Genomic DNA, 13,422 nt, shown 5'->3' on the forward strand with positions numbered 1-13,422 from the left:
ATTTTGTGATGTCAAATTACTCTTCTAATGCATTTTTTTCAAGACTTTATTTGAACACATTTTCAAATGAAAATTCAACGACAGCAAACACATGGGAATATAGAAAAGCTTAAGAAATACCATGATTAATCAAATTTAAAATGCTATTCCAAAAACAAAACAATTAATGAAGCGATGAATAAGATTAATGAAACTTTCAAAACTAGTAAATACCCACAATAAACTTTGTTGTACATGGGAAGTCATACTTCAAACAAAGTCTAGAAAATGAAGCTTAATTACATTAAAAGTCCTGCAGAATGTTTAATGACATGGAATTTTCTGCAGCTCATTTCATTTTGTGAATGGATAACTGTTGTAAAATACAACTCATTATAAATAGCTTCTCATGTCTCATTGGGTTCATCTCATTCAGTGAGGGATAAGTGGGTCTGTCCCTCAGGGCAGGAGGAAAAGACAGAGAGACAAGTCCAGGGGAGAAAGAAGAAATATTTCTTTAGAGAAAACCTTCCGCTTCACCGGAACGTGTAGCTCTCGTCATCGTACTCCAGCTCGTCCTCGTTGTCCTCTCCTAGTTGACCGTACCGGAACTTCCTGTACACGGTGCCATCCTTGCCCATGTAAACAATGTCCTCATCTTCATCATCATCGTTGTAATCATCCTTATTCCCTGGGGGGCGTTCACCGATGTCAACTAACTGAGCCTCCTGGAAGCGATTGCCGGAGGAGCTGGCACGGCCGCTGTAAGATGCAGAGGAGGCAGAGCTGTAGCCTCCATATCCCCCAACAGAGCCCAGCTTCTCATAGCCACGAGGAGTGATGTCCTGGGGCGTGCTTTTGGAGCGCGAGTGTCTGATGAGGAAGACGACGGCCACTAGTCCCAGCACCAGCAGGATGCAGGCAATGATGAAGACTGTCGGGTTTCCTCTGGCCACTTCTTCCTCATCATTTGTGAACGCCAAGTTGGTATTGAGGACGCACTCTCCTAAAAATGCCCCAGAGGGATGAAACTTAGATACTAATGCGCTAGTTACTGTACTGTCCTGTCTGAAATTCTGAGATACTAGACCATTTCTCAGTGGTAAAATGATTAAATGATTAACTGACTAGCTGGTCCTCCACTGATTTTTACACAAAGTTTAGTTTACTCGTCAAGAAAAGTACTACTAAGACAGTCGGAACAGTTGAATTTCTTCTTCTGTGGCTCTGGAGGGAGCTGAAAAATAGAGGCGTGAAGCAGGAGGAGGTATTTCAGGCGCCTTTGGTTCCATAAGTTACATTAGGGGAAATGTAAGATCCAGCAGATTCTAGAGTTTGACCCATCCTTGGGACTAAAACTCAGGATATCTCGGAACGCCGGAGGATATCAGGATATCTGTGCTGTTTAAAAAATTCACTGGTTCCAGCATCTCAATTGTGGGGATCTTTTTCTGTTCCTGTAAATTGAATATTTTTGGGGGTTTTGGACCATTGGTCAAGCAATTTGAAGACGTCACCTTGGGCTGTTGTCTTTAGCGGCTTCCTGACATTTTGTAGACAGAGTGAGCCCTAATTATTTTTTTACCTGACAAGTGACACACAAGTTTAATCTACAGATCATCCCTGTGTACAACCAAAAAAGATCATATGTAATCTGAATGTCAGTGTTGATCTGAGAAAGTTTATCAGTTCCAGGAAAAAGATCTGGCACTTCAAACCCTGCCATGTGCTTCTCAATAAGCGAGGCAAACCTACAGCCTACCTCGGGTCTCGGTGCAGTTACAACAGTCCTGCTGCTGTCTTGTGGCCTCCACCTCCTCCTCCTCGTGGTGGCAACAGAGCAGACAGCGCCCTCCAGCTTCTAAAATGGCCTGAGCAGGGCACATGGTGCAGTTGACTGGACCAGGCCCCCGACACTCCAGACAGGAGCCGTCACAGTCCTCACAAACGTGCCCTGAACCCTGATGAGGGGACAGCAGAGAAGACTGACAATGAAAAGCCAGCATACCCAGACAAAGAACCACTGCCTGTTTGTTTTTTTTACATCATAACTACTGATTTTTTTGGTTTCAAAGATATGCAAAACTTACATTTTTAAAAGGACTCAAGATTAGTGATGCACTGCCTCTCAGCTTAATCAATTAATATGTCAGACAGCTTCAGTAGGTCGCCTCACAGCACAAACTGGGAGATTTATTTCGAAATCATTCCACAGTAATAATTTTCACTCTGCTTTTTCTGATTTCTCCTGGTGCAGTCTGAATTACATTATATGATACCTGGGGCCAAAACATTAGTAGTAATTCTTTTGTGGAAGCAAGGACAGGGTAAGGATTTCTTTTATAAAGAGTTAATATTTTTGAAATTAAAACCTAGAAAAGTGTTTTTACCTTTATGACAGGATACTGGCCTTTATCACACATGGACTCACACGTTCCATCAGAGATCAGGTATCCAGGGTAGCATGAGCCACAGGAATGGGAATCTTTTCCTGCAGATACATGACAACTTCAAGCGTAAATCTGGTAATATTCAGTATCGTTCTTATTGTCTACAAATCCCATGAAAACATCAAAACCAAGGATGAACCGATCCTACTGACAAACATTCCCTGTTCAGCCAAAGCCTGATAATTATTCCTCTGCGCCACAGAGCTCCTTTGTTGTCCGAAAACAGTTAAAAACACATCAGTGAGCCACACCATTAAACTTGGTGATGTGCTCCTTCATTACGATGAACATGGGCAGTGGAGTTTATTTTAAGTCAGTGGCGCATACACTGACCTTCTGCTGTAAATATTAACTAGTGCACTGAATCCTGGGCTGAAATAGTCCCCGACAAGTAGACCATTTACTCCTGTTTGCCGACAGCTAGAATTCACAGCTCTTTTAGGAAATCAGCATTTTCTTAAAATGAGAGCAAATATTTATAATTATTTTTTAAAGATTTACATCTTCAGTAGGAATCTATGGCCTTGGTCTTTAACTTTAGATTAACTAAACAGTTTATCTGTTTACATTATTATTTTAAGACTGTTTAAATGAGTGTCCTTTTATAGGATGTACGGTACACATGAACCATTACTGTGGTCGATACACAGCACACAAGCTCTCCACCACGTTTACCTCTGCAGTCCACGGAGAAAAACTGCGGCATCGATATCTCTTCACCTACATGTAATCTGCACGCGGGTTTATTTGCATGACATTAGGTTGCTGCTGAGTCGCTGCTCGTACCTGAGCATGTTCGGCAGCTGGCGTGGCAGGGCTCGCAGGTCCTGTGTGCAGCAACGTGGTAGTATCCCTGAGTGCACGAAGGGAGGCAACGGCCTTCTTTCCGCATGTAAATGAGACCCGGAGCGCAGCTCAGGCAGCTGTCCTCCCCGCTGCCGATGCATTCACCACAACTCGGGTCACACTTCTCACACATCCTTGAATCCGTGTTTCCATAGTGACTACCGGATAGATGAGGAGAAAGTTATGATAGATTAGATTCAATTAAATGAGATGAGATTAGAGCTTTGTTTGTCCTCAAAAGAAATGCCTCTCCATAGCCACTCAGATACACACTCAACCATAACTACTCAGACATGACATAGACCAAGACACCATTGCAGAGGCGATGCAGTCATAACAAAACACTTCAAACCATTACTGCCCAAAGTGAGACACAAGCCCCTTTTATACGGCTTTTTCAAAGCGGGAATGCTGCCTCTTTATTCCACCTTGTTGTTCTATATAAAAAGTACAAACACAGAACGGGGGGGGGGGTCACTGTTGTTCTGGCAATAAGCCGGAAGCGGAGGTAGTCACGGATCGACATCTGTGTAAAAAAGGAGTCAGCATGACGGGACAGGGACAGACATGTTGGGTTACATGTCACGCCTCTGATGCTGATGCCGGCACACCATCTAAAAATCACATACTGGCATAATGGGGGGGGGGGTTTAACGTCAATATAGCAGGATCTCTGTTTAAAAGAGGTTACAGGCTCTGCATGAGGAAGCTGATGATGTGCTGTTTTCTTTTTTTAATATATGCTGCACTGCTCTCGTGCAGGTCTGAAAGTATGAGCGAGGCACGCTACAGGAATAAATAGCCCCTGTGTCCCTTTTGTGTTTTCTCATGTGTATTTAACTGCACATCAATTTATCGGCACATTAATTTAACTATCTCAGTCACCACACTCCAAATAAAATCAAGTCTAATTAGCATTTTACAGGCCACATGAAGATCTATTTAAATCTCAGGCTAAATTAGCTTGTATCTGCAAACTGCACCCATGTCTAGCTAACTAAAGCAAAGCAATGGTTTAGTGTCCACGCTGAAATCATGTGAGTAAGGCTGATCTTTTATTAATGACACCACTGTGTGGCCTCACTTAATGCGATGGATGAGTGGCACAGCTGGATGGTGAGCAGGTTAAATTACCTGTGCTGGCACGTCCCCACACACTCTTTGCCCTCTCGAAATAGGTGGGCTTTGCAGGTGAGACACTCGTGGCTGTGCTTTCCAGCGCAGGTATCACAGGAAGGGTGGCAAGGCTCACATTTCTGCCCCGACTCATCCTCGTAGTATCCTGCTGGGCATTCATCCACGCAGGTGCCATCTGCACAAAAACAAACACAAATGATCATGCAGCTACGCAAACAAGTCACAGATGCTCAAAGAGCTTTCCAGGACATGCAGACTTCAGAGAATTCACGAGCCTTACAAAGACCAGACTCCACTCACTGAGCAGGAGGTGTCCCTGGTTGCAGCTCAGGCAGTGGGTTTTTCTAGGACCTGAACACCTGTGGCAGTAATTGTGACACGGATGGCATTCCCCGTCCTGGTCTGAGTACTGGCGAGGCAAGCACTTGTTGTCTGAGGGCGCACAATGGCCGTGGCCCTCCAGCCTCTGACCCCCTTTGCAGCTGGTGCAGGAGCCAGCATGGGGCCCATTGCAGGTGAGACAAGATACATCACAGTCTGGAAATGCAAGTAAAAAAGTAACTGGATCCGAGGATATTGTCTATCACAGCTGTAGAGAAGCATATTAGGGAGAATCCACATGGTTCTTCTTGATATCTATCTGATATCCAATGGTAATGGTTTATTTGCTAATAAACCATTGGCATATTGGGCCAAAAAAGCAGCCCATGTTCACTTAAGATGAAAATAAACATTAAAAAAAAAAGAATCAACCACTGTTCATTTTGCAGTACTTCCTTTTGAATGTCTTGCTGCTGGCAGCTACTGTAAGTAGCAACAAAAGTGGGCATCGCCTACAGCATTATCCCGGGAGAAAAACACCATCCGCTGTGATTTTGAATAACAAAAACCAGAACGGCGTGTCTTTCTCTAGGGAACTGTCTTTGGCATCGCTGCTCTGTTTTCAAGGTTTGACAGCTGCCTGTTAACTGTCTGAAAAAGCGTTGCTATTTTAGTCTGAGCCTAAGTCAGGAAGCACACTCAGGCATAGTAAAGAATATACAGTAACTGAGAAAAATGCATGAAGGACGCTCTACAGGAGATAAAATGTTGCAGTAGTCAGAGGAGAACAAAGTGTCAGGAGAAATGGAGCATCTCGGAGGTTGTCAAACCCAAAACCACAGGAGTTCTGAATGTATAATAAAAATAAATCGAATAAAATGAACAAAATAAATGTGTTTGAAAGCAGTGCATTTTTTGTTTGTGCAACCTTCCCTGCAATCCAGCATATCTCAATCCTCAGTAACCAAAACTTTGAAACAGGTAGAATAATTTTTGCTAAACGTTTTCTGTCGTACCTTTACATTCTCCTGTTGTGGTGTCCCTGTAGGTACGAGGGGAGCAGGCTGCCAGACATGCCCCGTTCTGCAGGGTGGCCTCAGGGTCCGTACAGGCGTCACAGTCATTGCTGTTTGGCCCGTCACACAAAGCGCAGTCAGGGTGGCAACGCAAGCACTCCCCTCCATCTCTGTCCTCGAAGAACCTTTCGGGACAGTCTAGCACACAGAGGCCCTCGTGGAGATAGTGATACTCCTCACAGCCTGCACAAAGAACAGCTATTAGCGCCGAATGGAAGAACAATTTGTACAACTCAGTAGAACGATACTAAGTTCCCTAAAGTCTAAAGCCCTCTCTCTGCCTGGGATGGATTTCATTTGGGGAAAAAATGAAAAGTTATTACACTTCATCCTGTGGAGAACATGACCCTCTGAACCCAATTTTATGGCCGTTGTTGAGATTTTTCACTTAAAATTTTTTTTTTTAAATTAAAAAAAAAAACAAAACACAAAATATCAACCTCATGGTGGGGCTAACGGGAAAGTCAAGGAATGTATTTGGGATTACCAAATTTATTAGGATACATTGTTTGGGAACCATGGATATCTGTGCAAAATTTCATGGCAATCCATCCAACACTTGTCGTGATATTTCAGTTCAGATCAAATTGGTGGACCATCCAACTGAATAGCACTGTCGTCCCTAAAACCATGCTGCTGTTTCGGCTTGTGGGTGATAATAATTCCATCCGAAGAGGACCACAGAGAGTTAAAAGCACATTGTGCACCAGACTGAACGAGCTCTAACAGCCGAGACCCGGTTGCCATTGTGTTTCAGTACCTGTGCACTGCCCAAGTGGGCTGCACTCCTGACAGGCAGAGGGGCAGTGTTGGCACTTCGCACCCCAGACAGTGTGCGCTGGAGGACACTCCTCCACACACTGGTGCTTGTGTAGGATGAGTGGTTCTTCACAGCTGAGACAGTGCGTGGCGTTTTTCCCGCAGGACGCGCAGCCTGACGCACAGCTACGACACACCTGGCCTGCAGGATAAGCCCTGATGAAAGCCAAACAGACATCAGTAGACACGCATGCAAAGACACAAGACAGTACACTGAACTTATGCGTGTATACTTTGCATTTGGGACTCTCTCTGAATTCTGTGGAAATCACATCGGTTGAAGAACGCCACCTAATGTACATAAATTAAATGTATCACTAGACAGACGCATTACTTTCAAATTCCTACTTTAGACCACAGCAATGCATGTGAAATAATAACATTTAACTAATAGGTGATGTATTAAACCTCTTCATTCATTTACTATTTTTCATTTTTATCCACATCAACCAGGACTGAATTTTTTTTTTTTTTGGCTATGTGAAACAAAACAAAAAAATTTAAAGAGGCTATCATGAATATGTTTGCTGCTGCTGGGGTAAACAATAGGACTGACATTTTGCTCTGCTCTCTGCTCCACTTTACAAAGGACAACTAATAATTTGTCCAGACAATTGTGTTGTACTTAAGCGTTGCTAAAAAGCTGCTCGGTAGTTGGAGGTAAAAATAAAGCCCTCAGTGCCAAATAGTTAAAATGGTCATCTCAGTGCTAATGAAGCTTCAACAGCTGCTTCAGCAAGGACGAGAATCTTCAATCCTTCAGCCTCAAGGATTTCACAATTTCATGGCATAAACATCAAGCAGGAAACGTCAAAATCAAGGCCAGCAAATATGTCATCTGACATTTTATTTTTGGCTCTTCGGGGGACATGTCTCAAACATCTGGCCGGATGTCCAAAAAACATATTTTCCACATTATTTTTGCCAGCAGGGTTAAATTCCCACAGTATTTACAAACTGGGAATAATCAATCTCGACTTTCCCCGGTTTGTTAAAAAGCACATAAATACATTTAAATATAAGTCAAAAAACAAACAGTGATAGCATTGACTCCTGACCTAACACACTGTTGGACACACTTTCCATCCTGCAGGAATAACTGAGCTTTGCGAGCGCTCTGACAGCGGGTGCAGTGTTTAGCGTCCATACACTGCAAACAGCCTGGAGGGCAGGCCTCACACACACCGCTCAGCCGACTGGCAAAGAAACCCCCCGGACACTTTGACACACATGTTTGCTGTGCGGTCAAAAACTGCCCTAGAGGAGGAAGACAGAGTAAACATCATCGCTGCAACAGAGCTGGATATCTTGTGGTGTAGCCATGAAAACATGAAACTGCTGATATAGGTCTGAAAGAATACAAGACACCTAATCTACAGAAAGGGGCTTAAGGACCTTTTGCACATTTTGTACACTGGTTCTTCTCCTCTCCAGTGCAGGACTCACAGGACGTGTGGCAGTCCTCGCACTCTCCATCATCTGGAGATGAACAAAAGTGGATGTTAAAAAGCCACCGTGGTGAAGGGGGGCTCTGATCACAGCACAACACACGACAAAAGAGAGAAACGCCGCTCTGATTCAAGACCATCATGGCAAGGAAACACGGTCCTGGCTAACAGGACAGTGGCACCTGAACATTTCAGTCACTTTAAGAATTAAATAAAAATCTGTTATGGGAAGAACATTGAAAATCCACATTTAGGCAATCTTCTTAGCGACATATATGGCTGGAAAAAAAAACGGGTACTGGAAACTATATTTCAGCGATACTGCTGTCTGATTTATTGTATATAATGTATAGTTCGACATTTCGGGAAATAAACTTATTTGCTTTTGCAGAGAGCTAGATGAGCGGACTGATAGCGTACATATGCATGCATCTGGTTAGCTGAGCTTAATTTAAGGCCTGGAAATGGCCATAGGTTAAGCTAAGTGGTTTTATGTCTTGTCACAAAACAACTTTTCGCTTTTGTATAGATTAGAAAATGAAAGGTGACGTGTTAATTAGTAGCTGGAAGGCTAATTTGGGTTTTTTCCTTATTCTTTTCCCTGCTTCCAGTCTTCGTGCTAAGCTAAGCTAACTGACTGCTACCTTTATCTTCATGTTCAGCCTACTGACATGAGAGTGGTATTGATCTTCTCATCTAAGTCTGGACAAGAAAGCATTTCCCAAAATGTTCTACAACACCAGCATTTAGAAAAAAAAGTGATAATAATTTAAAAAACAAATAAACAAACAAAACAAAAAAAAACACATCTAGCATTAGTATTTTCACTCTTCACAATCTAAATAAACCTGCATTATACAAAAGCCTAATTGCGTCCTGCAACATTGTGCTATTCAAGATTTTGTACGAAGGTTTGAGGTTTTTAATCTGAGGTTTTGTGGCTGCTGAGATCTAAAGTTTAAGAATAACTTTACTTCTGCATATTAATTTTTAACCTTTGAGTTAACCTACCTACTTTTCTCATTTTTTTTTTTTGTTCCTATAATTAAGATGTCTTGCCTCCCACTAATTACCATATGTTGTTTTAATTTCCGTCCAACTGATTCTTTGGGGGGAACTAAATGTTCAGCATATACAATAAAATGATTTCAAAGTCCGTATCTGGCCGACGTTCCGTAGTTCTGTCTGTTTTGACTACTTAAGCTGGTACAGGGTTCAGGGACGGTGGAACACAGACCAATTACCCTCCAAGATTTCTTTTCTGCCCCTGTGAAAGTGCCCAAATCCCTGATTCATTATGGGCAGACAGTTGGATTAGTGGGATACGCAAGTATTAGCCTCACCGGTGTGAAAGGTCTTAATGGGACAGACTTTGCGGTCAGACACACACTCTCCATCTTGTAGCGTCTTCCCCTCCTCACACGACAGACAGTCACGGTCCTCCAGGCCGCTACATGTCACACAGTCTGAGTGACACTCCTCACAGTTGTTGCTGTCTTCGTCGCCATAGAAACCATCAGGACACACTGAAACACACCTCCCCTCTGGGAATGAAAGGAGACGTTTCGGTTTAGTTTTTTACAGTTTCAGTTTCCCACTTAGCTGGGCACGTTCACAACTTTAGCTATTTGTACTTCACTTAAAGGGAGATCTCCGCTGATTTTTCACATCAGTCTATTTACAGTACTTGAGGAATATTTATGCATATGTGAAAAAAGTTGTAAGAAGCCTTTTGTGGCTCCAGAAGGAGCCGCATGGAGTCTGATTAATCAGCTGGGCCGGAGGACTACAAGATTGTAGTTTTGTAAAAATCCCGGGGTGTGGAAAAGATTTGGGACCCGCAGCTCGCTTTTTAATGTGCGTTAATCTGGTCCTGACTATAGGCAATAATCAATTTGGAAGATTAATGTATGAAATACAAAATGTGCGATCATTTTGTAAAATACAATGTATTGTCATACGTTAAATTACTCTACATTAAATAGTATATAAAGTATTTAAAAACAGCTTGAGCTGTATCATTTAAACGCTGCTTACACACTAAAACGTCCGTTCTAAGAAAACAATAATATACAATAATGACACAACAGTATTTAAAAGAGCCTTTGTGCATACTGGTCCCTTTTGATACTTGATGATACCTCTGTATTTTAACTTCAAGCTAAATCTTTTAATGCATCTGAATACGTCTCCCAGCACTGTAAATAATACTTAGTGACTTCATGTCCTGTCCCAGTGGGGTGGTTTTACCTGATAAGAAGAGGTCGGTCTCGCACCAGTAGCACTCATGTTCATCGCAGCTCACACAGTTGTCATCACATGGGACGCAGGTCATCTCCTCTTCCGTGCTGTACGTCTTAGCCGGGCAGTTTTTGTAGCAGCCATCCTGAAAACTGATAACAAAAAAAAAGCAGCTGATACCTGTTGGTTTTCCCTCTCGCACACACATACACACAAAATCCACTGTACTTCCACAGCAAAAAGGGCCTTTTCACTCTAGTACAGCAGTGAACTGAAAGGCAGAGCGAGTGCAGAGAGGCGAGATCACACATGGCGACAGCGAGGCACACAGCCTTACTTGTAAAAGCCCTCAGTGCAGGACAGACAATGCCTGGGGTTATCTGTTGAAAGCAGACAAAAAAACTCAGCTGTCCTTTTAAGCGAGAACTACCAGGAAAAACACTTGAACATGGTTGGCCACACACTGGGAGGAAAGTCGGTCTACTGTGGGCAGTGTTCGCTTTGGGGAAAATGTATTGTGGCTGCGGAGCCTTAACTTACACAAGATACACTTGCTGCAGCCCTCCTCACAGGCCATGCAGTCGTCGTAATCTGGATCCTCCACCTCCCCTGAGTGAGGAGGAAAGGCGCAGCGAGAGAAACAATTAGAAAAAGAGGAAGAAGAGGGCGCGAAGGTGGACAGGTGTGAGACAATGCATCTCAAAGTCGTCTTTGACACTGTGCCTCGGTGTAACACAAGAGATATAAGAAATTCAGCTCCTAAATAACGTGGTGACCTTGTTTACCTTCTCCACACTCCAGCTTCGCACATGCTCCATCAGAGATGTAATAGGAGGAGTTACACTTTAGGCAGTGGGTGGGGCTTGTGCAGAGCTGGCAGTGGTCCGAGCACGGCTCACAGCTCCTCTCCTTGGTGTGGTAGAAGGCCTCAGGACAGGCCTCCAGACACTGGCCTTTGTGCAGGTAACGCTCCATTCCGAACTTATCTGGAGGAAAAACAGTGAGTCCCGGCGTGAAGACGTGTAATGTTCATCTTTGGTCGAACCTTGGCTTGTACGACTTTCTGTTGGTGTGTTATGTTTGTTTTCCCCTTAGCTATTTTCATTTTGGATTTGGGGATCGAATCACTGATTGCCTCTTTTTTATTCTATTAGCATAGAGCAATGCACAAAACATTCAACTTTTCATTTTGCTACATGAATAAATAATCTTTGGGCACAAGTTTGAATGTCATCCTTTTAAGTTGTAGTTCTTAAAGCTGCTCTAATGAATATTTCTATATTAACAATGCATCAAATGTCTACTTGTCATGTGAAAGGAGTCACTAGTGGCCAAAAACGTACTGCGCCTGGTGACTATATCTTACTACTATCCGCTTTTATTTTATCTTTGATTTGTATCTCTCTCTCTTACACACAGATTTACTTGTTAAGCCCTCACCAGTGTCACAGTTGTTACAGCTGGCAGGCCCTGCATCCACACAGCTGGCACAGGTGTGGTCACAGAGGTGACACTGGCCACCGGACTGGTACTTGCCCTTGGCGCACTCCACCACGCAGCGGCCCTCGTCCAGAGCCCTGCGGCCGACGACAACATCAAAACAATTTTTTTTTTTCCCGCTGAAAATACCACAAAATCCCCACACGTGAATTGAACTCATTTACATCCCAGCATGTAGCATATGGCAGGGTTACGGAGATGTACCTGAGTGGTGACAAAGGGAAAAGACAAGGAGGAGTGGGAATGTTGGTTAAACTGGGAGGCAATGTGGGAGTTTCTAGATGCTGATTATTTGAAATTCAACTGTCCAATAACCAATCAATCTGTTGATTTTATGTTTACATTTTCTTCTGATGAACTGTGTAGAAAGCAACAGACCATAATAACTTATTCCTACTCAATTTTAAATGGGTGACTTTTGTTCTGTTTTTGTTTTTTTTTTTCCAAATAATTGAAGGGAAAGCTCAGACTTCTTTGGGGGGCATGCACTTCTGTAGTTTGTCAGGGCTGCTACTAACATTCATTTTTATTATCACGTAATCTGCATATTATTTTTTCTATAAATCATTTTGTCTATGAAATGTCAAAAAAAAGAGTGAAAAAACTTCCCACAGCCAAAGATGACGTCTTCAAATGTCTTTTTTTGTTCTACCCAAAGTCCAAAACCCAAAGATATTTGGTTTACAATGACACATAAGAAAGAAAAGCAAGATCTCATCTGAGAAGCTGGAATCAGAGAATGTTTTTTGTTTTTTTTACTATTTTTGACGGAAGCGATTTTTGGAACTTTTGTTTTGAAATTACTGCCACACAGTTCAATTATTTATACAGAAATGATAAGCATCTCACTGCCTTTGAATATTACAATATCAATAACCTGTGAAATATTAATATTTTTTACTGGTGAAAAACCTTTTTTTTTTTCAACTCAGAGAAACAGGATGTATTCATTTCCCCTCTGACCCTGAATCTAAAAAGTCGAGTCCAACTCACCGTGAAGAAACACAGCTGATGCAGTCTTCGCTGTGCGGCCCCGTGCACTTCAGACACGTTGCGTCACACGCGGGGCACTTCCCGGTAGTGTCCTGGTACTCTCCTGATAGACATACAGCAAGAGAAGGGTGCTGACTCGTAAATGAATAACCATCTGAGGCATAGCGGTGGGCTTAATGGCAGATGCCAGAGAACTGAAGCCACATATACACCACAAAACTCCACACTGTTCATTTATGCAAATAAACATGGCTGACTACACACATCTCGTTTTACCTACAGTATCACATTGAAAATATTTACATATAGATATAAAATGTCAATTAAAAATCCTTTATACACCAAATGATATTAATTCAGTTAATGGAAATAATGGTATTTTGCAGTTAAAAAAGTTAGAGAAATAAATACTAAATACGTCTATGTTGCATTATATTTATTTTGGACGAAGAGGATGAAGATGGTTGACTGACCATCTGTGCACACAGTGTTAACAACACACACGCCCTCCTGAAGGCTGTGACCGCTGGAACAGCTGCTGCAGTTCCCCTGGCTTGGTCCCACACAGGTGAGACAGCTGCCGTCACACCTGAGGAGTAGAGCAGAGAAACT

General features: G+C 42.7%; 1 protein-coding gene across 1 annotated transcript in view; it reads right to left on the bottom strand.

Annotated features, from left to right (window-relative positions):
- Nucleotides 1-92: 92 nt before the first annotated feature.
- Nucleotides 93-13,422, bottom strand: part of pcsk5a (proprotein convertase subtilisin/kexin type 5a) — a 64,985-nt gene continuing 51,655 nt past the window's right edge. Inside the window, exons 24-41 of the mRNA XM_040158083.1 lie at nucleotides 13,284-13,399; nucleotides 12,811-12,913; nucleotides 11,758-11,894; nucleotides 11,103-11,303; nucleotides 10,858-10,926; nucleotides 10,655-10,697; nucleotides 10,327-10,469; nucleotides 9,420-9,620; nucleotides 8,024-8,107; nucleotides 7,687-7,885; nucleotides 6,570-6,784; nucleotides 5,750-5,992; nucleotides 4,713-4,949; nucleotides 4,410-4,587; nucleotides 3,216-3,433; nucleotides 2,370-2,470; nucleotides 1,742-1,940; nucleotides 93-985 (exon numbers count right to left, since the gene is read on the bottom strand). Coding sequence (XP_040014017.1) covers nucleotides 516-985; nucleotides 1,742-1,940; nucleotides 2,370-2,470; nucleotides 3,216-3,433; nucleotides 4,410-4,587; nucleotides 4,713-4,949; nucleotides 5,750-5,992; nucleotides 6,570-6,784; nucleotides 7,687-7,885; nucleotides 8,024-8,107; nucleotides 9,420-9,620; nucleotides 10,327-10,469; nucleotides 10,655-10,697; nucleotides 10,858-10,926; nucleotides 11,103-11,303; nucleotides 11,758-11,894; nucleotides 12,811-12,913; nucleotides 13,284-13,399 — 3,157 coding nt within the window. The 3' untranslated portion in view covers nucleotides 93-515. The remainder of the gene's footprint in view (nucleotides 986-1,741; nucleotides 1,941-2,369; nucleotides 2,471-3,215; nucleotides 3,434-4,409; nucleotides 4,588-4,712; nucleotides 4,950-5,749; nucleotides 5,993-6,569; nucleotides 6,785-7,686; nucleotides 7,886-8,023; nucleotides 8,108-9,419; nucleotides 9,621-10,326; nucleotides 10,470-10,654; nucleotides 10,698-10,857; nucleotides 10,927-11,102; nucleotides 11,304-11,757; nucleotides 11,895-12,810; nucleotides 12,914-13,283; nucleotides 13,400-13,422) is intronic.

This window comes from Xiphias gladius, chromosome 20 (assembly GCF_016859285.1).
Source record: "Xiphias gladius isolate SHS-SW01 ecotype Sanya breed wild chromosome 20, ASM1685928v1, whole genome shotgun sequence".
Lineage (NCBI taxonomy): Eukaryota > Metazoa > Chordata > Actinopteri > Istiophoriformes > Xiphiidae > Xiphias > Xiphias gladius.